General features: G+C 31.2%; 2 protein-coding genes across 2 annotated transcripts; both read left to right on the forward strand.

The window, feature by feature from the left end:
* Positions 1-2,155: 2,155 nt before the first annotated feature.
* LOC139521266 (uncharacterized) lies at positions 2,156-10,550 on the forward strand. Its single transcript, XM_071314735.1, has 5 exons — positions 2,156-2,717; positions 4,537-4,632; positions 6,726-7,019; positions 8,028-8,261; positions 9,463-10,550. The coding sequence occupies exons 1-5, from the start codon at positions 2,156-2,158 to the stop codon at positions 9,930-9,932; spliced, it is 1,656 nt and encodes a 551-aa protein (XP_071170836.1). The 3' UTR covers positions 9,933-10,550.
* A 1,982-nt stretch (positions 10,551-12,532) lies between these two features.
* Positions 12,533-27,347, forward strand: LOC139519023 (double-stranded RNA-specific adenosine deaminase-like). Its single transcript, XM_071310738.1, has 13 exons — positions 12,533-12,647; positions 13,073-13,217; positions 14,660-14,766; positions 15,153-15,297; positions 19,696-19,826; positions 21,499-21,637; positions 22,455-22,632; positions 23,022-23,115; positions 23,608-23,769; positions 23,960-24,051; positions 24,295-24,450; positions 25,032-25,278; positions 25,602-27,347. The coding sequence occupies exons 1-13, from the start codon at positions 12,553-12,555 to the stop codon at positions 25,876-25,878; spliced, it is 1,968 nt and encodes a 655-aa protein (XP_071166839.1). The 5' UTR covers positions 12,533-12,552; the 3' UTR covers positions 25,879-27,347.
* Positions 27,348-27,735: the final 388 nt, after the last annotated feature.

The following is a 27,735-nucleotide window of genomic DNA, read 5'->3' on the forward strand; positions in this document are numbered from 1 at the left end:
ATATGAATTTTATACTGTATTTTATCGATTGAAAACAATCTATCCTATCATTAATAATCAATTATCTTCTATATTTATCATAAATGAGATTAAATCCCAAATTACGAAAAATGTATATTTACATTTCATAATAGAAACTGTAACAGTTTTAATATCAGAATAGTGTTATGATATAACGTACTATACACGATTATCATAATTCGAATTTTATGACATGTATTTCTTTCCAAAAATCTGGCTTGTCATATATATATATATATATATTGACATGAATATTAATAGGTAACTGCACTAGTACTTGTCTTTAATCTATAAAATCACATGGTCAGAGACCTGTCCTATTTTCAACAACCAGTTCGAATAGACCAAGTATTTGAGTATTGAACGTTTGCATTTACATTTTTCCATGTTTTGTTTGTGAGTTTTGGTCATCATATATAAACATTATTTCAATCCTTATTGGGTTTTCAATATGATGATTAAATTGATTATGCTGAAGAAAAATTATCTATAGCTATCGTCAGCGATTTTCAAGACTTCGCCTCAGTTGACAATGTTTTCTCGGGTCAATAATCTGATATACCAACTTCTAAGCAATGATATATCTGTATGTAGTTAATGAAATCTTTAAACCCGCCTCCTGTTGCGAGATTTTCTCTGTCAATTTGACTTATAACCCGTTTCTATTCTCTATTCTAATATACATTATCCATATGTTTTGATTTATATGAGACATTAGAGTAATCATAAATCTAAGACTTCAAATTATTATATAGATTTACGATCTATATCAGACGTTAACTATTAAATGAAATAGATGAAGTGACTCTGAAATCATTGTGCTGTTCTTTGCTACCTAAACTATATTCATCTAGCGCAATAAATTACATATGACTTGAAACTATAAACTTAAAATAGTTTGTGCTAATCTTTTTTGCAAAGCATAAGCAATATGTTTTATAAAATGTTTTTTTATTCATTTAATAGTCGTACATTTCAAATAATTATATATAATTTCAAATTTGGTCTTTTCAGCTAATATTTTAGTAAACACATACAGTATTTCATAAAGATCCTTTTAAACCAATTTGAACGTTGAAAATGATTTTTTCGGTAAGTATAAACTGTTGGGACATACTATTCGAAAACAAGCACATAAGTTTTATGTTTGACTTGAAAACAGTTATTCAACACGCATTCGATTTTTTTATTGGACTTTTTTGGCATGGATTCTCGCATAATTAGCGTTTTTCTCTAAATTTACAGCCAATTTAAAAATAGTCGTTGATATGTTTTGAATTCTGGCTGGTGCGGTTGAAATTTTGAAAGAACGTTATTATCTCCCCTAGTTATACATCACAGTGTTGACAACAATGATAGGGTTAATCTTCCAAACATTTACTAAATGACCTTATGAACTCAATAATGAAAAAACAAATAAACAGGTAATACAAATTTTAACATGATTGTTGATCTAAATAAAAATTAGTCAATAATTTCATTATTATTATTTGTCCTTATTTTCATTTTATACTGTTTTGTTTCTGTTTCTGTTTTGTGTTAATTCTATAATTATTTCTATTATCATTAAGTCTGCTTATACATAACTTTATAAAGATTGTTAAATATCTCGGGATATAAAATTTCTAACAATGAATAGAAACAACCTTTCCTGCAGTTATCAACACTGATTGATTATTCTAGAAAAGAAATAGTATAATTTAATATCTAAACTTCCGTTTTTAAGAAATCTAGTGTTGTCGACTTTCGTCAGGATTTATGGAAATGTTGGTAAACTATTTTTTTATTTAGAACTTATCAAAGGGGATTTAGGTCGTGACTTTTCATAATTACCCAATGAAAATCCCTGTGATATAGAGGTATGGTTGATGATAAGGTTGAAATATAATTAAAAAAATCTTCCCTCATGTTCACTGGATTTTTATATATAGTTGATATTTTTTTCAGTCACCTTTATATCAACAGCCACTTCTGAACCGACAACACAAAGTTGTTATACCTTACTCAAATCTACCTCAATGAATATTTGAATTGTTGTCTACATGTACTTACAGGTAATGTTAATCAGAAAACAGATGCAAAATGAAAAGAAATTGTAAAAAGAAGAAAAAGCTAAACATACATTAACAGTAACATGGCCTTTTCACTTGAACAATGTAGGAATGCCAGAATAAATCTGGTCTTAAGAGATGTACTTTGTAAAATGCTGCACGAATTATTGGAGAACTCAGGTGTTGAACCTCGAATAGTATATGAGAAAATTGTAAAGACAAAATTTAAATTGAACCAAGAAGAATGGAAAATTGTGAAAACTTTGGTAGACCCGGCAATTGGATTCAGACAACTTGACATATCTCTCAGTTGGAGAATTGGTAAAAAATTTAAACTTCTTTTAGCACCTTCACGTGACTGGCATGCAAAACCACAGCCAACAGAAATTGCGATTGGTGATGACATACAACGAATTAAATATGCCAGAAATAAATACATGCATGGTGTTTCAATGATATCAGAAGAAGAGATGCTCGATTTCTTTATTGAGTTCACCGAAGTAAGTAAACGAGTGGATCAATACCTTAAAAACAAAGATTTGTCATCGTCATTTCAAAGACAAATACAGGAGTATCAGACTCTGAAAATGGAAGATAGAGCAGATGAAATACTTGATTCAACGTCTCTTGTAGAGGATAGAAAAGGTAAACTATCAAGTAGATAAACTTTGAGATTAACATGGAAAGCCCCGTTTAAAACCAAAGAAAATATATAGGTAATTGAATGTCTACATGATACAGATTACACTTCAATCTATGTGAAAGATGTTTTACTCTAAAACATTTGTAAACGTTGAATGATTGATATCAAGTCTCCTAAATCATAAAATAAAAGTATTGTTGACATTATTTACACTCTAAATAACATTGAATTAATTTTTTCAAGAATTCCTAGTTTTTATGAACATTTTCTGCCAAATTTAATACTTAGAATCGAATAAACCTGCATTTAATAGTTGTATTTTATAAAAAAAAAAATATGAACTTTAAGGTTTTGGATGTACCACATTCTTTTTAAAAAGACGAAAAATAAACTGCATTCTCAGCAGCACCTTCCACATTTTTTTTTATTTGACATATTTTCTGATAGATAGATAGATAGATAGATAGATAGATGGGCCCCACAAATTACTAGTATAAAACCATATGAATTCAAACGGGGAAAACCAACCGTATAATCTATATTAAAAACGAGAAACGAGAAACAATTATGAACATCAGATTCCTGACTAAGAACAGGTGCAAACAATTACAGCGGGTTTAAACGTTTTAATGGTACCAAATCGTCCACTCTCATCTGAAACAATAGTGTACCATCACAACATAGAAAGACACACTATAAAATATTAATTGAAATGTCTTAACTCAATCAAAAGACATACTAACGCAAGTGAACATACACTGAACGACCTATGCTACAATGTAAATACAAAATGAATAAGATTATAGATGAAAACTTAAAGTAACAGTTTTATACCGCTGTGAAATGTTAAACAATTTGAGAAAAAACAACAATAAGCTTGAACAAATATCCGCCATTTGCAATAGTATTATTAAATGTAAATAATTTTGTTGTAAGGTATGTATACATGTACAGGTCAAATGTAGAAAGGACATATTTTTACAAAATAAATAATTTTGATGTTCATAGTACGAAGAAATAAAATTGTATAGTAATACCAAACACTTATCAAATCTGGTATATAGAACAGATATAACCCTGACTAATTTAACATCAAATAAAAAAGCATTACAAATAGTACCAACAGGTCAAATAAACACGAAAGTACGATTTGAGAGTACCCGCAGTTATGCATGAGAGACTAACATCTATGAAACTTTTGGTCACCGTACGGTATTCAACAATGAGCAAAATCCATACCGTATATTAAGCGACAAAAGTCCCCGACATAAAAAAAAAAACTTTAATTGAAACGGAAAAACCAACGACCTGCTTTATGACGAAATGATACGAAAACCAAATGTTACAGATAGCTATTAACAGCAACCACTAAATTACAGCATTCTGGCTTTAGACAGACCTATATTGGGATGATTTAACATATTTGTGAGCGCTCAACCATCCGCTATTCTGAAACAGTGTTGGTGTAACAGTACAATATAAGAACAAATTGAAAAAAATTGGTTTGAAATGGCTTGCCTCGACAAATTGTCGCGAAGAGAAAAAAAGACAAAAGACACCATGTATCGATCTAACAGTACTCAAAATTACTGTGTGCTGGTTCAAAGTCAATAACAACTGATATCTATGGATTGAGTTACCAAGGCTTGATGCTCCGTGAATTTAATTTTATTGATGCATAAGTTTATACAAAGAACATTACACACAAGACATGATGATATAGTCCTGAAATACATTTACATGTTTTTCCGGATTTCATGGATAACATAATACTTGAGGCTAAAATCTAAACTTGAAAGTTAAAATGTATAATCTGTTCAGGCTTTATAGTAATTCCTGTGGAGGGCCATAGTAAAACAGTAAAGGTATATCGTCAAAAAGGTTTAACAGAGTATATAGAGGATAATTCAAATGATGGTAAGTTCATTACATATTTGATATAAGAAACGTCGATTGAATTTCAATTATTTAATCATGAACGATACACGTCTATTGATTGGTTGAAAGTTTTTGTCTACTAGTATCACCTCATAGACATAACTTATATAAAAAAAAAACATTTTTTATGTTATTTCTGCATAGACAGAAAAGATTATTATAGTCATTCCTTAAAAATCTAACAGTAAACATTCCACGTGTCAAAAGGTACAAGTATTCAGTACGGATAATGCCTACATGAATACCGTACTATGGCAGTCGCTTAATGTTCTGAGCCTTGAAAGATTATACATGTTTATGCCATGCATATACATACAGAGTTGTTTTCTATTCAAGTAAACTTGGATAGAAAATAAGAAATATAAAGCAAGATGTAATTCATATCTTGCAATTTATGGTAAACTATTGGCTCAGTTAGTGTTGTCTAGCTGTCCTCCTTCACTCGTTAATAAAAAAGATAAAAACCTTCGAAATAGTAAGGATTTTCCCTCAAAAACATAGATGATCTTAGCAAGATTTGGTACAACATTTGGACTGTATTGATGTTCAATGCTCCACTACATTATATTTGATTTTGCTATCCATGAACCAAAATGTATAAATTCGAGTGCCACTTTTCATTGCATGTGTTTTTCTTGAATTGTAATCTTGCGTATCCGTTCAGATTTTGGGCTTTACTAGGCTTTAAAAATTAACATATACCGATACCATGATTTGGCCAAATCCGCAGGTTAGTTTGTCATGTTGATTATTATTCTTGTGTCAAGTGTTGAAAGCTGGTGCCTTTTTCCCATCTTTTTGCTTTGGTCATGCTTTCAGTCTAGTTCTTATGTTTTAAACAGCGTTATTCAAAGTTTCCCTATTATTAATATCTGCATATAGAAAGAAGTGGTACACTGCAGCAATCATCTTCACTAGACCATCAGCAACTTAATGTAAAGGCAAAATGTCTAGATAAAACATAATTTATATGTTTATACATGTAGAGTTCCCTACATTTAAAGAATGTCAATTTCTATGTCATGCTCTCTTTACAACACGGCTGCGTTCATGTGACAATTTTTGATACATGTCAATCTCTATATGAGCTAGGATGTATTAAAACTAATTAATCACGCCTGTTTAGGGTTCGGATGGTGCAGGTTATTTAGTATACAATAAAATTGAGAATCCCGCACCCGGTGTCGGACTTCTGCTAGCCCCGAAAGAAAATGTGAACGCGTTCAGTGAAAACTTTCATCACACAACTTTTGTATAGCAAAAGCAAAGATAAAGAATGTAAACAAACGGTCTCCAACAATAAAGTGTCTATGCAAAATGTAAAGCTCTACAATTTCCCATGCCTAGAAAAATTGATAAAATCTAACACAAACTTTAGTTTTAAGTTCTGTCAGCTATGTTTACTTTAAACATATATTATCCCAAAAATCATGTACATGACATATGTACATATAAATACTGTAACACATGTACATTAATAACAAGAGATAAGGATGCAAGGTTTTCCTTATATCAATTCGTCTCCCTGTCAAAAAAGAAATAGGGGAACAACTGCAAATAAAAAGTTGATTTTTTTTTCTTCGTCGGATCTTTCTTTGCTATATACACGTACCGGCGACGGTGTATGTTTCCAAGACTTTGCCAAGACTGTCTCACCCAAATCGCGATCCAAACCACGAGAGACACTATATGCAAAATTGCTTTGAATCTGTTACAAATTATTTAACTTGTTTAAACACAAGTAGATTTTCCTCTTGACGTATAATAATGATGCCAAACAGGTAAACAGGAGTGTTCTATATTGTATTCGAATGGAATTGTTTCTATCGTATTCAGCTGTATATGTTTGGGTTTTTCACATACGGATATTAAAGGATTGCTCTTAGTAATTTGTAATTAAGATTTAAAAAACAAAAACAACCTTTTAAATAAACCAGCAATTACGCATTTTTGATTATGTGTACTTTTGCCAAAAAAAAAAAAAAAACATAAAAAAACAATATATTATATGGTGCTTTAAAAAAGAATCTGGCGTCCATTTCAAATTAGACTTTTTTATGTATTGCTTACAGCAACAGAAACTATACAATTACTCTGCATATTCCCTGAAATTAGTGACAATGATGCAAAACAGAAAGCAGAACTTTTAAATTCTTTCAAGGAAGAAATAAACAAAGGACAGTTAAAATTTGAATTTACAAAGGCATCAGAAGGGAGTCTCATCCTTTTTGTGAATGTGACAAAGTCGTCAATAGAAGACCTGTCAAAATTTGAGGACGAAATACGGCAATTCATCGAAAGGATATTCAAACTAGATGAATTCAAAATATTGGAAACCATGTGTATGATAATAACAAGCCCAGAAGGTTTGTAGTTTGAATATTGTGCCTTTCTTTGCTCATATAAAAATATGAATAACTTGTCTATTTTAAAAAATGTCTAATAGCAATAGATACTCAATAAAAATAACTGACCATTCTGCTAGAAAAACCCGACACAAAACACAGACATTTAAACCGAGTATCGAAGTGCAGATTTAAAAATAAGTATAAACATATTTTATATTCTTTAATTTACATCATTCATCTTTATCATCTTTAATTTGTTACACATATGTTTTCCTGAAAACTGGATGTACTTGGATGAGGTTAAGGAAAGTTTGACAGATGCTCGGTTTTTTTTCTACGATACAGAGTAACATATTTTGCCAAATAAAACCCAAACATAAAAGACTTCAATAGCTCATAAAAGGTCATTTACCAATATTTAAGTAGATTCTAGATTTCTTTTCTTTTGATTTTAGAACTAAATAATATCAATGCAAATATTATAAGGTAAAAGTCCGGGTCGCCTTTTCCCGCCATTTAAAAATATGTAAATATCTCAAAAATGAGCTCCACACATATCAATATTTTCAGCTTATTTTGTTATTGAACTAATGCTCATCTGACTAACTGTATCAATATTAAGTACATCCTGAGGCAGATAATATTTTTTTTTTTAATTTGCGAATTTTGTTAATTCGTATGCCCTTTATACATTTTTTTTATTTGATCTGTCACATTATACTACAGTTATTGCATAGATGCAAATTCAGAGTTGCAAATGTCATAATTTAATTATAGAGCTGAATTGTTACAAATAAAGAATAACACAGTTCTCATTTCGTAATAAAGGGAGTAACATACTAACAATTTAAAAAGTCATGTTATTTGGAACCCTTTTACTCTACATGGTAAGAAAAGCTTCATTTGGGATGAGAAAAAAAAGATATGTCACTAGTTATCTTTCATGTTTCGAGTGGTAACTTTTACATAAACCATTTTTAAAGATAAAAAATTAAGAGTAAGTATGCTTTTATTGTCAATATATAGATAAAATATGTGCTGACAAAAGTGGTTGGGTAAGTGAGGATGACGAAGATTGTTTGGAGGTGACAGAATCAGATACAGGGTCATTAGTCTTGAATTTTAACATGAGGAGCGATGCATTAGATACAGACGAACATTTTCAAGAAAGCATACATCATTTCATAAATACTATTGTGAAGACATCAAATGGAAAACAACTAACTACAAATAATGAAGTTACTGCAATCATAGCACCAGGTAATTTATTAAATTTAATTAATACTAGAACACACGCGAAATCGCGGGCATTTAGAGCTTGGTCGAAGTATGTAAACTCAGTTGTAGGATGATTTTTTGTAAGAGATTTTATGTGTGGAGGATTTCAAAATAAGACATCAAAAGTCATAGTTACTCGGAGAGGGAAACTTATTTTAAGCTCTCCCGCTTTTTCAAAAGTCCTTTTTTTTCTTTTAAATTCCATGATTTTCGCGTTTCTGTATACTATGAACATACGTATATTATAAATAAAGTGGATATGCTATTAACTATCAATTCCAAATTGTTTCTCCACGGCGATCCCTGCTTTATGATATATATATATAGAGAGTCTCTATATACTATAGGAGTATACATAGGCATAGTATACATGCAAAATAACGCGAAAATAATTGTCCTGTCCACGAGTGATTATGAAAATTATGTTTAAAAGGTAAAACAAAGTCTTGTCTATTACTAAAAAGTCGGTCTGATGACAGATACAATACCCTGAAGCCTTTTTTCGTTTTTCTCCCAAAAAAACCCAAACTGAATAATCGTAAGAATCGATGACAAATGCCACTATGCATGGTACCTATAAGACACAGAGGCATGATGATTAATTTATTGCAGAAGGAAGAGACGCGACACACAACATGAGGTCTTCTCGTTTAATAGTATAGATATATATGATTGAATTTGAATTATTTAACAAAATGACTCTAAACATATCAAAACGAAACGTTGTTGAGATATACACCATGGTAATAACTCATAAATAAAACCTGTGGCTGACGTATAAGGGTTATTTAAAGTACAAAATATATGAGAATAAACGAATAAAAGATACCACAGGAGAATCCGATATGTCTAAGAAGGCCAGAAAACATAATGGATATCAGTAAAAGACGAAAAAATTACACAAAAGTCAGCTACAGATCACAACGACTAAACTTTGAAGGGAAATGAAATGAAGACGTACTCATAAATCGGCATAATGAGCTATAGCGTATTGAAAACAAATGCTCGCAGTTACTGAAAGCAAGGTTAACATTTTTGTCTTGCTATGTTACATTCAGGTTAGGGTTAATGTTTGTTCCTGTTAAAACATGTAAACATGGCAAACACTTGATTCAAAACGTTGTGCACAAATGGATCATGAGGTTGAATATTGCACTTAGCCTTACATTTTTTTTCGTACCAGGTACATCGAAATCAATCTTCCAGTATTCATGTTCAGCATGCGAAAAAAGTTTACTTACACATCAGCCAATAGAAAACGAAGGATTAGATAAACTTTATGGAATTACACAGCAGTCAATAGAAAACATAGGACTAGATGAACTTTGTGGAAATACACAACAGCCAATGGAAAACGAAGGACTAAATGAACTTTGTGGAAATACACAACAGCTAATAGAAAACGAAGGACTAGATGAACTTTGTGGAAATACACAACAGCCAATAGAAAACGAAGGACTAGATGAATTTTGTGGAAATACACAACAGGCAATAGAAAACAAAGAACTAGATGAACTTTGTGAAAATACACAACAGCCAACAGAAAACAAAGGGCTAGATGAACTTTGTGGAAATACCCAACAGCCAATAGGAAACAAAGGAGTAGATGGATTGTGTGGGGTTAACGATAATATGCAACAAGTAAGTTGTTAAGTTCAGTTTGGCGTCTAAATCCATGCAAGCGATATATACAAACTGTTATTTTCCTTGTCGCTGCTACCATGCTCGCCACGCTTTCGGAAAGTCATTGGTTCGACCACTAGCCTTATCATGAACAGGCCATAGATTAATATGACAGACTTTTAAAAATGATCCCTTCTCTATGAACACAATTTTGTCGCAATGAACAGAAAATATTTGTAAAACTACCATAGAAAACCAGACATGTTCATTATGACATATGATTGAGTTCACGTGGAATTATACTGCTTTCATCTCACTCCACAATTGATGCGGAAATTTGGATCCAGCAATTCGATAAATTTCAGAATTTAATGCTGTGTTGTTTACCCAGTTGCAATAGCATATTCTACCTGATAAAATCGTTAGTATATTACATATTTAATTGCAAACATCATGGATAATATACGGAATTTTTCACTGGGAACAACCGCAGAACTTAGGAAAACCCGAGTGAAGATTGTAGGGATAATAGTTAACAACAACCGGGTTTATTGGTTAGGTAACATGGTGGGCTATTGTTTTTTTAACGACCTGTCATTAGCCAATCAAAATCCAAGAAATATAATAACCAGGGTATAAATATCTACATTTGTAAGACTACCAAAGAAAACCAGACATGTTCATTATGACATATATTTTTATATTTTAACGACAAATATTATCGGACAAGTAAGTTTTTTTTTTAATTGACCGCGAGGACTGTTTACAAACGGCTTTTGGCTGAAATGGCACCGATAATTTGAAATTTCGAATACCAGATACATTCTGATAAAAAGACTGGGATCCTTTATTAAGCAGGAAACTAGAAACAATGTCGGTCATTAGTACATAATCCTGATAATGTGTACCTAGTAGATGTACTAGCTTACCGTGATTTTGAACTAGTAAAGGAGAAAAAATTTATGTACAAAAAAATGAACGAAAAACAAATATGTAACACAAAAACAAAGTTTACGACAACCACTGCATTACAGGCTCCTGACTTGAGGCACATACATAGAGAATGTGGCGGGATTAAATATGTTAGCCGGATCCCAACCCTCCCCCTATCCTGGTACATTGATGTAACAGTACAACATATGAACGAACTTTATGTTAGTTTACTTTCTACCTAGTAAGGTACATAGAATGCTAAGAAATGTTTACTTTCTACCTAGTAAGGTACATAGAATGGTAAGAAATGTTTACTTTCTACCTAGTAAGGTACATAGAATGCTAAGAAATGTTTACTTTCTACCTAGTAAGGTACATAGAATGCTAAGAAATGTTTACTTTCTACCTAGTAAGGTACATAGAATGCTAAGAAATGTTTACTTTCTACCTAGTAAGGTACATAGAATGCTAAGAAATGTTTACTTTCTACCTTGTAAGGTATATAGAATGCTAAGAAATGTTTACTTTCTACCTAGTAAGGAACATAGAATGCTAAGAAATGTCTACTTTCTACCTAGTAAGGTACATAGAATGCAAGGAAATGTTTACTTTCTACATAGTAAGGTACATAGAATGCTAAGAAATGTTTACTTTCTACCTAGTAAGGTACATACAATAGTAAGAAATACCAAGGACAGGAAATGTACTTTTTGACAAAGTAAATTTTGCTAGATAAAACTAATTCTTGGATTGATGATAAATATTTGTTGTAAAGAATATGTAATTTGTAGTGCAGACTTATCAGTTATTGGAAAATCTGAAAACTCCACGGATATTTCAACCAGTGGCGGATCCATAACGTTTCATAAGGAGGCCCGGCTGACTGTCCTAAGAGGGACCAGCTCCAGTCATGCTTCAGTGATTCCCATTGATATAATCAACCAATTTTTTTCCTACGAAAGGGGGACCCGGGCCTAACATCCCCTTTCCCCCAGGATCCGCCTATGTCAACTCCCAGATGGTAATTTGAGCTAAAAGATATTTCAACAATCTAAACGTATTTTTTAAACGTAAAGAAAATTGTTTTTGTTCAGGTGACATAAATGGTTTATAGTTGAATGGGGAACGTACTAAATGGTTTTCTATAGGGACACCTGAAGCCTCACATCTGTGTTCACTTACGGGTCAGTCTGTTTTCGTTAATATTCACGATTTTGCTACTCTTAAAACGAAATTGAAAACGGAATAATCGTTTATCTGACCAGACAGTATACTTCCGGTTCAAAAATAAACTCAAAGTCTTTAAAAAACATTTTTCAAATCAAATGTTTTACCATAATGTATATTTCATATATGTTAGCAACTAAACAATGATGACATTTGATAACCAAAAAGCAATATTTTCCCGTGAATAAAATTTAATGATCAACCACAAAATATATTATGTAACCGACGTGTAAGATCCCTTTAATGAACAGTTATATCCAAAATAAGTTGTAATGATAAATATAGTAATACTGAACAACGAGGAAAATGAGAACCGAAGTCTAAAATCAAAATATACAAGGAAATTCAAATATATATGTTTTAATATTTGTATTACTCCTCGGGGCACTTTAAAAATCACGTATTGTGTAAATGAATATTTGTTTTTGAGTTTATTTATATAAGATAATATGAATTTGATTGACAGAATATTACATCAAGGGACTACGTCATGAATGCCAAATATATTCTTAATGAATGGAAACAACAATACGAGAAAAATATAGAGTATGATGCACAGGAAAGTGGCCCGGATCATGAAAAGTGGTGAGTAATATTTGTATATGACAATTCAAATTCATTGTTTAATATATTTTCTTTACAATTCGAAATACTCGATATATATTGAAGTAATGTTTTTAATTTAGCTACGTTGCATCTAAAAAAGGTTGAAAGTATTGATTGTGTTTAAGTTTTTTTTTCGTCATACCTTCTTCAATTTGATTGCTACCATCGCAGTGGCGGATCAGGGGTGTCCGGGGGATTGGAACTCCCATTTTTTTTTTATAGACGATCAATGCATTTAAATTTGGACATATGATTGGAACCTCTCACCTTTATCCTGGGTTTGGAACCTTCCTTTTAAAAGAATTGTAGATCGACCCCTGCATTTAGGCTTTATCGTTTTCTCCTGTTTCTTCAGAATGATTTCTAAATAATTGTTGCTTTAATCATTCGGATCTAATTTTCAGTTTTAAGGTAAATGTATATATTGATGGTGCATTGTGTGGGACTGGTATTGGGTCCAGAAAGAAGGAAGCACAGCAGCGAGCAGCTATTTCTGCGATTCAACAACTCGGGATTAATACAGATTTTATTGCTTTTACCAGAAACGGAGTAATTATCTAAGACTATGTTTCATTATATTGTATTTAGTTGTTGTTTTTTTTATTACGAATGTTTTCTAGGTATATGTTTATGAGGCAAGTTTCAATATGCGTAAATATTTGCTGTCTCATTAAAGCATATACCAATTACATAATTGTGTTCATAATAAAAGGGATCATGTATGTCAAAGAAATAATTTAATTGTCAAATGTCTCAATTTGAATAAGAGTACATAAATCAAATAATTAGTATGGTAGCCTTTTATTGTTTTTCAGAATGTAGGTGTGTATACTTCACTACATCCTTTCCGTTTACATGTATTTTATGTGGAAAGCTGCGGAATTTAAAAACATAAGTAGCCGTTTGTATCATTGTAAAATGTTAGGACATCCCTGATCCATCATGTCCATTTGTTTAAAATACATTAGATTTAAAATTTAAAAAAACGGTTGTGGCGGACAATCGCCCATCTGCTGGTTTCATTGTTGCATAAAATATGTGATCATTCTAATAAATCATATCATTTGTCAGAAAAAACAGAGTTTTGTCCAGTGTGAGCTATTGAAATCTCTTTGTATCCGTCTTATGTCGTCCCTATTCGTCCGTTAACTTTTTACATGATTGTTCGCCCATGAAACTACTAGGCCAGTGGAACCAAACTTGTACTGAATCAGCAGTCTGGTATATTATAAAAAAAATCTCGGATGAGTGCGCTCGAAACAAATATGGCCAAAAATAAGATATAAGGATAAATGCATTTCTGTATTGTCAAGTTTCTTAATTGGAAACCGCTACAGAAAAGCTGAACGTGGTCGAAATGTTCAGGATATCAAGATCTACTTTCCGTTTCAATATGACAAAAAAATGATAAAGTCATTGCCCTTAAATATCATTAAAATCTATAAAAGATTCTGTTTGAACGAGAAGTTATACAAAACATTAACATCTGCAAGATAGGATATACAAGTAGGTCAATAGAGCCGATACTGTTAGCTTATTCTTATAGGTGAAATTACCCTTGAACGAAGATTTCACTATTTCTTTTGTTTTTTGTAAAACACACTAGAAAAAAAAAGAGAAAAACCGTGATCATTAAAACTGATCAGTAATATAGGATACAAAACATACATTTTGGTTATGAATTATGTTGTCGTGTACAATGTTGGAAAGCTGTAGTTTTTGAAGACTCACACCGACCTAGGTGAGCAGTACATACTCTTGAGAGTCTATAGTTTTATTAATTAGGCTTAAGGGGGTCGATAAACATCCTACTTATATGCTAATTTTATATTAATTTATAAGGTTTCATATTTACACCAGTACTTCATTATTTTAATGATGTAAATTTGTGGTGACTAGTTTGATATTGTTAATAACCATGATCTACATTTAGAATTAACGAACAAGGTGCAGTCTCTAATTTTATAACATTTGATTACTTATCTATTTAGATTGAAGCTGATCCGAAATCACAGTTAAATGAGAAATTACAGGAGCGCCATATCAGGAATATCAAATACATTGAAATATCAAGGACAGGTCCTGCTCATGAACTAACGTTAGTATATTGACTTTGCTAAAAACGGCATTCTTTTCGCCATTTTCATTTAAACATGAGTTTTCGGTATTTTACATAAATAGTGATACTTTACAAGTTACCATTTACCTTCTGGTTTTCAAAATTACAAATTTCACCTTAGGCATCATTATTAGTATCAAATTGATCATATTGTTCGCAGCTTATATATACATCTAATACGTTCGATGCTTCAAATAAAATTGGATGTCCAAACTGTAATACAGCAGCTTGATGATAATTTAACTACAAAAAACACAGTTTGCTTGTGTGGTTCTGCTTCAACGAAATTATTTGGTTCATAGTAGTATTTGTCGCTTATGGCTATTGAAATTAATTCAAACTTATTTCTATATATTGCCCTTCAGATTCACAGTACAGCTTTTTATAAACGATACACCGTGCGCAATAGGGACAGGCAATAACATACAGAATGCCGATCGATCCGCAGCACGACAAATACTGAAACAATTTGATGACGGAAGCCTTAGTTTTTCTGATATTTCGGATCAGGTTTGTTATATATACAATTAAATTATTAGCTTCTAACAATAAATAAATATAATAATCGAACTAATATTTGTATCATTTAACGAGTTTTTTTAGGGTTTTTTTTTAATTTCTTAAAGGGAAACTTCGCAAAAAAATCAAAAATTGATATTATGTTCATTCTGTATAAAAATGTTCAAATTCATAGATATTAAAGTTTTATTCCGCTAGATAAGCGATCACCATCGATTTTAAATTTAGAGTATCAATTCTCCGAGATCCGCCATCTTGTCTTCTTTCCCGATGAATAGAAACGATATGTCTATAAACCACAAAGAAACAAAACTACAGTAACCGATGTAGTCGTAATTGCGTGTCGATATCTTGTCAATCGTACGGTTGTTTAATACGACTAACTAACTTGATACGGAAAATATTCTTACTTTTTTTAAATTACCATGGTCTGTTGTTTTTAAACTGTTGATATTGGAATTAGGTGAAAAGTCAAAGTTGAAATCATAAATAAGTGTTCCGTGAAAATTGTTTTCGAAAATCTAATTTGTTCATAATTCTTTAAAGTAATAAACTTTTTTCAAATATATTTTGATCTTCCCTTATCTGATCACCAGCATGGCTAAAGGTATTACTTCCAAAGGTATTGTGAGGGGTGTGAGGTGACACGTCCAGGTATTCAAGCGATTTCCTGTCGGGCTTGCAAGTTCATGCATCGTTTCACTTCTGCAGGTATTGATCAGTGTACACGGCTGATAACTTATAACTTATAACTTTCCATTTTGAACTATCAGATGTATAATATACAACTCTGTCTTACTTGTCATTACTAAACTCAAACGCTTGTTTATAAATAACATTTCTGGTGTAAAGAATATAATTCATAATATATAAATAATACCCAAAAAATAAGATTTGATGAAATTAAAATCTATTTAAATATTTTTTCCAAGGGTGAATTTGGGAAAATGTAATATATAGTCATTGTCAATAGTGAAGGACAGATTGGAACAGACCAGAAATATTGATTTAAAAAAATGTACGCACTTGCCGACGATTCGTTTATACGACTGGATATAAAGTTACGGAACTATAGCGCAATTTAAAATATATACGTGTATACGTACATTGAACATAAGAAAAAAACATATATTTTGAATAAATAGGGGTAAAAGTGTTGTAAATAGACTAGCCAACGTATGCCAACAGTATGTAATCATCGAATGTCGATAGACTACAGTTGTATACCAAAAGAAGAAGAGAACCAATTTGATTTAAATACAGGTCGATGTATAACTTTTGCTTTGGTTCATTGAAGCTGTGGACCTAGGAAAATCACAGATTTATATTTCAATAAGATTGTTCTCAAACAAAGGAAGGAATTCGTCATCGAAATTGTTATATATGCCACTGGACGAACACTAATTATCCCCAGGGGATGTGAATATTTTGCTGGGAAACTTTTGAGTATCAAAGTTTCAAATTAATTTCGGGATTTATTTTCTTTCTTGGTATTCAATAACCGAAAAAAGAATAAATTACTTGTTCGCTAAATAGGGATATTCTTGTCAGATAAAAGAATTTTAGTTATATTTAAAAAATAGGGAAATATGACATTAAATTGGTTCTGTCTTTTGTTAAACATCGTTAAAACGATGTGTGTCTAAGGTGAACGCCACAAGAACCCTGTAATACTAGTACGAGAGTATAGCATGTAAACATTCCTTCTCAATAATATGGTTGTATTGGAAAACTTTTCATACAGATTGACAACTCATTGTCCGATATGCATGTAATATTTGCCACATGACGCCCATAGTTCTTTCTACCATCATCACCTTATGCCTTGATATTGCTGTAAACATCGATGGTTCACACCCAAACAAAATGGGAGTAATGAACCTTCAGAGCTTCTCCGTGTTATACACTTGTGAAATATATAGACGAAATTTCTGTATTGAAATGAATCTACATCTCACAAACAGGATTTTCAAATAACGATTTTGAGTAATCACCTTACAAACCAATATAAACGTATGGCAAGATATAACCATGAAGGAATTTAGTTTTTGTCAGAACTCATCACTATATCATAAACGTATACGTATATATATGCATACAGTTTCAAATATCAAGAACAAGCGTTCGATGTCGATAGTCTGTTCTCTAACTGTTCAGAGTTAGACATGTCACTTGTTCATTCTTGGAAGCCTTCATATTCCCCGTCTAACGATGGGAACTCTTTCTGATTGTGTTGACTATAAATGCTTGTATGGTAATTCTGTCGTTTATCTGTACAAGCGGTTGCATTTCCTCTCCTTTCCCAACAAACAAACGAACGAAACGCAACTAGTCTGATTTCTCTGGAGCTCATCCTCAATGGCTCTTATACGTCAGGAAACTTACATGTATACTAATAATGATTGTTTCATGAACAACGATGTATGAACGAACTATTATAAATTCGTCAATATCTGTAATGCATGACTTAAGTATAACTTTTATTACAACTACTGTATTACTTATTTGGATTAATGACGGCTATCATGTTCAACATTGCACAACTATTATCATAGAATTTAAAAAAAAATCCTCAAAAATCCTCAAAAGATATAATGCCTTAGCTTAGATAATTAGTATTCTTTTCACAAAAAGTTCGTGTAAATGATTGTCAAATGAATTTAATTATGTAAGAATAAAATGTTAAAAAGAAACTAAAAAAAAATTATGCATGTTGTATGTTGTATTTTTTTGTCAATTAAAAACTTTAAAATTGCAATAGTTTTATTAGCATTTAAACACAGCCAGATTTGAATACAAGTTAAGAAATTCCGGTAAAGTCAATGATATCAAACAGATGTACAATGGTATATCAAATTGGGTAATATTGCATTTAGTTTTTATTAAAGATTAAAACTACTATTTTTTGCTTCATATTTGAATCTTTACGCCAATTGCCGCTAAGAAAGTAATCAAAAATTGTTTCCTTTTATTTTTATACACTTTCGGAATTACGAATCTGAATTTTATTTTCAATTAATTTACACAATTTAATTATTGTATCTTTATTCTCATCGTGTATTTAATCTTAGTGTATTAACATCATGACAGCATATACTCTAATCCTTTCTATTTATCCTTTCCAAATAACAACATTTATACCTGTGTACGCTTGAACTCACACCTGCGGCTAAAGAGCTACAAGGTAAACGAATTGACCTCAAGCCGAGAAATATACAGTGACCTTTACAAAATAATATACACACTCTGCTCACACATTAGTTGCATTGAAATGATTATCAAAACAATAACGGTAAATAGAACTGAAATATTTTCAGTTCAATATCAGTAAAAATGTTCAATAAATATTTTATGAAAAAAATCTCAACAATAATTAATTAAATTTATTCAAAAACATTTACTAGAGATAATTTTATAGGAGTTTAATTCAATCAATACAAAACGGTATATATATGCATATTCACTTTCGTTCATTCTTATATTGTGGTTTATAACTTCGACCATTCGTCAGCTGTGCGCTTTTAATTACGTATATTGTCGATAAGCTATAAGAGTTAAACAGATTTTATTTTTTCCCAGAATTCAATAAATCGGGCTAATACGTCACGACCCACTCGAGAATTCAACCAAAAAAGTTACAAATACTTGATTTTCTCCGTTATTAGAAGGAATATAAATTTAAAACTTTGCAAATGTGTTTTTTATGTTAAGATGAACATAATTAGATGATAAGTAAAAAATCGCGGAATTTCCCTTTAATTGTTTTAAGCTTTCATAGTCTCTGATTAATTTATTCATCACGTGTTTATAGTGTTTTACTTATTATATAGAGATATATCAATGGTTTGATATTTACAACTGTGTGTTGACCCTTGCTCCTTATGTGGTGTATTTTGTGTTGAGTTGATGTACTTGACGTACAATTTTAAATACTTCACATTTCAAATCAAATCTTTTTTTACTCATAATATAAAATAAAACAAAGAAAAAGTCTGAAGCTTTTGATTCACCAACGACGCACACAGTATTAATCTTAATAAAAATATCCAGTAAATATGCATCTTACAGAAGCATGATGGTTAAACTCTCTGTCTGACTCTTAGACTTCCCCGATCCATAAACTGTACACGGTGCTTATTGATTTTCTAACCTTTAAACATGAAATAAAGTAAAAGCTTGAAAGAAAGTACAGAATTACAGTACAAATAACAACATTAAAACATACTTTAGTATACAAAATAAAAAACGCAAACTAAAGCTGCTATATCCATGAAATGACTCAAGAATGTTTGTTTAAGTCCTTTATGTCTTTATGATTGCACATATTAAAAGATAGGAAACCGATAAATAAAATAAAATAAGCAAAGTAGTTTTCACATTCTTTATTAGGATAGCAACGATGAGAACTCTCATGCCATTCCAAAAGATGCAAAGTATATACTCAATGATTGGGTCCAGTCGAGACGGAAATCTATCTCTTATCAACAAGCTGATAGATATGGTCCTGACCATGCCTTAAGGTATAACGCATTTCACTTCTTTAAATATTCAAACGTTTAAACCCGCTGCATTTGTTTGCACCTGTCCTAAGTCAGAAACCTGATGTTCGGTGGTTGGTGTGGTTTATAATTCTAATGCAATTTGTATGTAACAATTTTTTTCATTGGCTAAAATTTGCCGTCAAATCCACAGTTGACCAGGCGTACCTAAAGAGGGACAACCATCTTGAAATAATTGAATCAACAAATGTTCGATTACTACTATATAAACGAAAATAAAACAACACCTACCTCGAATTTGCCGTTTTAATGTTATTTTATTCGAATTTGAAGCGTACAGGTAACGTAATAACCTCCAGTTTGTAAGTTTGCATTTGTATGACGTCACGTTTACCCATGACGTCTTTGCGCCAAAATCATTCATGAAGTTTCGCGGATTTTTTTTTATTTGTCAAATTAAGACATTTTACCAAGTTTTATCGTATTATTTCATTTTGAAATGCATTAGAATCGAAACAACAGTACTGTAAGTGAAGAGTTGCCACCGTCAATTTTGATTTGACGGTCGCAAATCTCCGTTTTACTGTCTCCGCTACGCGTCGCCAGTAAAACTGCATTTGCGACCGTCAAATCTACAATTGACAGTGGCAACTCTTCAACTACAGTACTGTTATTCCTTAAGTGTAACTCGTTTCTCGTTTTTTATAAAGATTTGACCGTTGGTTTTCATATTTGAATGATTTTACACGAGTCATTTTTTTGCCCTTTCTAGCTTGCTGTTCGGTGTGAGCCAAGGCTCCGTGATGAAGACCTTACTTTGACATATAATGATTAACTTTTACAACTTTTTAATTGGATGAAGAGTTGTCTCATTGTCACCAATACCACATTTTCTTTTATCGATATAGCATGACCATTCTCAAAACTGAACAATATTAAATAAATAAAATGTGAAACAAATACATAAATTCTTGACATTTTTAAACCCTATAACAATATAGAACATCATACTACAGGCAGATTTAATATTTAACTCTGATCAAATCTGTTCTTCACAATTGTTACTATAGATCCATTACAATGACAGTGGGAAAAAACAGACAAACAGATACTGAACACTGATAAGAGTAAACTTTTTTAAAAGGCAATCAGGTACTGTATCATATCCTACATTTGGATTTTAGTACAGTACCAGTAAAGTTTTTTTTTCATCTTTTTTATTGTAATTGCTGCACAGATAGCCAACAATGTATATAGTTTAAGTTATAGTTATAGCATACGTTAAGAGACATTTATTCTCGAAAATGTGGATAGTAAAATTGATACCGTGTTGTTGTGATACAGAAAAACCTTAGAAAAATTCAAATCATAAAACCGTAACCGAAAATGAAGCTGACCTTAAAAGTCTGTTAACAGAATGAGACCGAGTGCGTTGCAATGCTTCAATACTGGTAGTAGTATTTGCACTTCTTGCAATTATACATTAAACGAAATCCAATTCCGAGTCATACTACATACTATTTCTTATGTCTGATCCACCATAGAAACTATGTTTGATCTCTTACAGTACTAGTAAGTTGAGAGACTGTGAGAATGCTACTTAAAATAATACAACGTGTATTTAAAATGACCAGAAGGGTATCTTTAAAAAAACGTTTGTAGACATTAATTTGCTGATAACAAATATTTTCAGATTTGAAGTTGACCTGTACATAGGTGGGAAAATGATATCATCAGGATTTGGGACTAGTCTACAGAGGGCAGAACTGGACGCTGCAAACAAAGCTGTACAACAGATATCAAAAGAATTTGTGGATTGTTATCCTAAAACGGTTAGTATAAATTACTATCTTGTTGATATTTTGATCTTAAAATCATTGATTGCTGGCGGATTCAAGAGATCGTTGCTATTTTTTGCATACTTTCCCGGCGGCGGGTGTGTGTGTAGGGGGGGGGGGGGGGGTCAGCTCTCAAACCCCTCGTCGATTTTGTACTTTCAGTGGTTAATCTAAATATTGTTATAACCAGTCGGTCAAGATGTCTCGCTATATTTATTCATACACTTTTAAAAAAACAGGGAGACTAGTTACTCAATCTACATCATTTTGTCATGGTGGATAGTTTCTTATTAGCAATCACATCAAATTTCCTTGTCATATTTTTTATCAGCATCTCAAACTTTTTGCTAGGGCATAGACTTGTCATATAAGTCTTCTATCCTCGTGTTTCCTCATTTCCTGCTATAAAAGTTTAACACGAAACTGAAGAAAAAAGTATTCCGAGTTTAATAGTTGTACAGGTCATTACTTCTCGACAAAAACAAAACTTTATTATGCAATATCAAATAAAGTGTAAGTACCTTCACCCTGCAAACTAAATCCAAGTTATTGTATCAAAACGAAATAAATTCATTATTACCTGCACTCAAACATAGGCTGCAGAACTCAAAATCATGAAAAGTGCATAAAGGCACATATACGGTTAGATTAAATTATTAAAATAATGATACTTGGCATATGAACACATAATAAGTGTTACGAGTTAGACAACAATACTAAATACACATGTACTAGTAAAGTTAAAATGATATGATTTAATATTGACGAGTCATGATAACCTCAGTACTTATTTTACATAACTTTTTTGTAGAATTTCCCCAGATATGTACGCTTGCCACATTATGATGAACTAGCGATGATCACTTATAAAACATTTGAATCCGTAACACACAATGTCATCGTCAGTATCGATAAAGAATCGGTGGTAGCATCGATTATCATGGAGAATTGTCTGACTGGTCAGAAAACTGTCCTAAGTCTTGGATCTGGTAAGACTATATATTCTAGAATAAAAAAGTTTAAAAATACATAATTCTGAGGCCGCAAATTGCATAACTTGTTTTGTCAATAGTTTTATGTAAAATTATATGTAGAATTTAAATGATACTGTACACACCATTTTGAAAAAAATTTAGATGTTATCACAATGTATTCTACATGTATGTATAAAAACTTAATTTGATAAACAAATATTGCACAACAATTAAAAAAGGCGAATGATACAAAGGCCAGCACATTCAAACTCTTGGTCGAAAATAAACTGACAACACCATAGCTAAAACAGAAAAAAGACTTTTCTTATTTCCGAAGAATTTTTAAGTATATACACATTTGCATATCTTTTTTTCATTTCTGTTGTTTTATGTTATTTCTATAGGCAATATTTTTGTGGAGGAGGGATCTTTGGAAAATAACGGAGAAACTGTTATTGACTCTCATGCTGAAATTATTGCTAAAAGAGGATTCCAAAGGTAGCATAAGTATTTTCTATAACAGATTCATTAAAAGTTGCAAATCCGTTTTTTTCTCATTCAGGAAAAAAATATTCATAATTAAAACAAAGTTATCTTAATGTGTGGAATATCACACGTAAAAGAAATAAGCCCTCTATTAGGATTTATTTGGAATGCAATTTAAGAGAAAGAACATATTCGTTTATGCTTTCATTATTGATAAAAACATACTACACATTATTGTATCAACGCGGAATATTTTTTTTTCTTGCACTCAAATATCGGCTGCTGCACTTTAATTAATTTAATTCTGTGATGTTTTATTTTCTAAAAGGAATTTTCTAAAAGGAAAGATGTAGAGTTAGATGATTGATCTTTAGATAAAAACAAATTGATCATTGTCAAATCTACAAGTCTTATAGTAAGCTGAATAAGTTTCAATATTTTTTTAAAGATATGTACGTTTTTTAGAGATACATACGTACATGGCTTAATTATTTTATTATATAGGGTATTATATAAAGAAGTATGCCGATTAAAAAGAGAAGGAAAAGATACACTTGGAATGCTGAAAGTTCTTCCCAATAAAAGGATAGCTTTACAAAATGGTATAAAACTCCATCTATATATATCAAAGGCTCCGTGTGGAGACGGCAGTGTCTTTACATTAAGGTACAATCTATTATTATGTTATTGTGTGTTTTTTTGTTACCAAAACAAATATATAGCAAAAAGAACATTAAAACGTCACTTCAATTTTTATTTTGTTCATTTTGTAAAAAAAATACTCATACATCTATCTATTTTTTTTATAGTATTTAATGTATAATAAGAATCATTTCTTATTTTTTTTGCAAATCAGTCAGCCTGGTTCCCATACTGATACTGGAATTATCCATCTTCCAATTCAATCAGACAAGAAGCAAGGACTGTTACGAGCAAAAATCGCCAAAGGTAAAGGTCTTGCACGATATTCGTCGATCATTAAGTCCACACATCAGTTTCGTATCTGCATTTTAATTTCTTCAATATCTGCACAATATATAATGATTAAACAATTTAAGGTGATTTCCATATAATAAGAAATTTGGCACTGTATATTAACTAGCAATTTATTACATTGGTCAGTACAAACAAATCTTTAAAACACACAACCCACGTGATCCAAGCAATTAAAAAGACTAATATTGACTACAGGTGAAGGTGCCATACCTGTAAGTGAGTTACCAGATGATAGACTACATAAGATGTCTTGTAGTGACAAGATCTGTAAATGGAATGTACTTGGACTCCAAGGTGCTCTCTTGTCCACTGTAATAGACAGACCACTCTTTCTTTCCTCTGTAGTTGTTGGTAAGTAAATAGAAATAATCAACACACCTCTTTACTTGCCTACACTTGTATTCTTTTTGTAAATAATAATATTCTTATTGTAAAAGAAACAAAAAAAACAAATTTTGGTCATAGCCATACAGACACAAAACAAACATAAGAAAAACTCAGCAATATTAAGAAACATGTTATTGGTCTCCTTTCCTAAGTTCTAATGACTTTTGATAAAAGAAACAACTGCCAAATGCCAAGTAAGCGGTTATGAATGCAAATTCAATTACAGAATAAAAACTGAATATATTTCAGGGTTGCCGATTTGCTTTCAAAAATAGATCAGAATAGAGTAAAACTTCGAAGTAAGTTATGTATCTATGAACAAATAAAAGGAAGAAGTAGGGCATACATAAGAAAGACTGCAAGCCAACGACACTTTGAGCCAAGTATTTTTTACTATCTTCACCAAACGGCAATACAAATCAAATCGTGATTTTGGTAAATTAAACAATAACCGTGGAGGTCTGATATCAACATTATATTCTCTGATGGCCATAGACATTGAAATATAACTATAGAAATATTTTTTGTTATGTCTTTTAAATTAGGTGATGTCTACAATTTTAATCATTTGTCCAGAGCTTTGTGCTGTCGAGTAAAGAGACAGTCTCCGTGTATATCTAGCGAAACGAGCGCCGTAACAGTTAATCACCCAGACATTGCTATATCTACTATTTGTGATTTACCTGAGATAGGAAAATCAAAGCCAGTAAGTGTGAACTGGAACATTGTTGATGGCTCCACTGAAGTTACGAATGGTAGAACTGGAAAAGTTAGCCCTGATTTATATTTAAAGTAAGTCTTTCACTACAAACTTTATAACAAACGACATTTGGAAGAACAGAAGAGTTGGTTCTCACAATGTTTTTTTTTTAATTTATTTAGCAAGAACAATTCATTTTTTGATATCTTTAATGACCATTCATAAAATCGAAGAAGATGTTAATCTCGTGTACATGTGATGTGATCTGAACTCTAGTATATTTTTTTCAACATTTTCTAATGACCAACACTATCTTGTACAATACAATTATATACACGTTGAACTAGTCGATTTTCATTCTTTTAATTGTCAAATAAAGATGAAGCCACAATTTTTATTTTTATAATTATTTTAGGTCACCGCCATCAGATTCGTGTATTTATTCAAGATTGTGCAAGAAAGAACTGTTTTGTCTGTATAAAACAATGACATCAAGACAACCCAATTACGAAAGTTGTTATCGACGACTGAGGGACAGCCATATAATGATAGACAGACATATCAATTACCATGAGGCAAAACTATCATCTGAACAATACCAAAGAAGAAAAACTGATTTGTACCGTACTTTTATTGAGAAAGGTTATGGTATATGGGAAGAGAGAGAAGATGTCGATGAGTTTAGTCTTTAGAATGTAATCTGAACCACTTTTATCACTATGACTAAAATGTCGAACTGAATTGTTTTACTTGAATGTGTCACATTTTAATTCGTTTTAATTAATGCTTAAGTCAAGTTATTTATATACAGTACACGAACAATACAATTTAGAATTTAAAAGTGTTTGAAAGTGCTGGTCTCTTAAAGGTGTTTGAAACATCATAAATTTATAAAATAGCACATTTATGTGGTTGTTCTTTGATAAGAACCAGTTTACTGCAATGTATACATGTATATCATTTCAATTACCATTATAATTATGAAGTGCTAATATTAATCATATTCCGACGAACATTCCCTAGATACGTTTAACACAAATGCTGTTTTCTTTTAAAATGAGCTAGAAGTCATGATATTGATGTATTTTTTGGGGCTAAAACAACTTTTACTTTTTTTCATTTTTTAAACGTTTTGTTTGCTAGTCGAAAAATGAAAACAAACTCATTTTACAAATTCGGATCCCCGTTTATCCAACTTAGATGTTTCTCAAGATGAATGAACGTAAGTAACCTTTGTAATATAAGTTCATATTTTCCCGTATTGATCGTCTAAATATTCAATGTTGATGACTATTTTGGTCTAAATTATCCTCATAAAAAATAAACAAAAAATACTGTAAACACATTCGTGTGTCATTTTTTTAAATACATCTAGAAATTGAGAGTAATTTAACCACATTTTAAATACTTCTATCATTCTTACATTATAACGCTAATTTCTATATATACAAAGACTAATTATATCTCTTGTTATCTGTGATTGAATTCTATTAAAACATATTTGTCCCAACACAGTGCAAAAGATCTCGTCTTCCATTGTTTATTTAAAGTACGGTGCATGACAGTATGATTTGTATTTAGCAAGTTTATTACTATTGTAGCTTGTTTTCAGTAACTCTATTCAATCTATGATATTATATTGTTTATTTTGTTGTGATTGTAGTTGTATCTTTTGGATTTAGTATTACATAGTTACAAATGTTTAAATGCTTATCTGTACAGTTTTGTAATATAGGATAATCTGTGCACATTTAATCACTTTAGATATTTCAATATCTCATAAATCAACCAAGTTTGGTTCTTCACACGAACACGTGGCTGTATAAGACGGGATGCTCGTCAGTGGATGTCTTCTGTATTAATGTTTTGATCATGTCCGGTGTTTGGTATTGATTGAAAGTGTTTGTCATTTGTCTACTTTAAAAGAGTTGAGTTGACTGTTAAGTGTCATTTATATACTATGTTGTTGTCTGTCTTTTTATTTATCACTATATTTATTGAACTTTATTACAACATGTAATTTTGTAAGTTCCATGTTTCTCAAATGAATGATACAATAAGTCTAATATTGTTTGCAATTCTTATTGTATCAGGTAGATACATCATATAATGTTTGTGTTAAGATATGTCGATATGAGATAATAAACATTGCAATATTAAACATTTGGATTTTACTTTTCATTAGGAAGCAACCATTCAACTTCAAGGAGTGAGTATGGGTTTCTTTTTAGTCGAAACTTTTTTTTACAAGAATATTTTTTTCATCAAATTGGGGATCAGAATATTTTCATAAATCACACCCTTTAGAGTTAAATGGTCATTCCATTAGTTAGGTCAATGTTCTTTTCTTGAAAATGTGACAAAGGAACTTTGACATTCTTCTCTGCTGCTTTACAGACCATCTTCTAAAACAAATACCCTCCAACAATCCAAAATAATATTTTGAAAAAATAAATGTTTATACAAAAACATCTGCTTCTATCAATTCAGAAACCATTAGAAGTAAGTTTCTGACACGCAATTGTTTAGGCGTTATGTAATAGCAAATA

This window comes from Mytilus edulis, chromosome 4, assembly GCF_963676685.1.
Source record: "Mytilus edulis chromosome 4, xbMytEdul2.2, whole genome shotgun sequence".
Classification (NCBI taxonomy): Eukaryota; Metazoa; Mollusca; class Bivalvia; order Mytilida; family Mytilidae; genus Mytilus; species Mytilus edulis.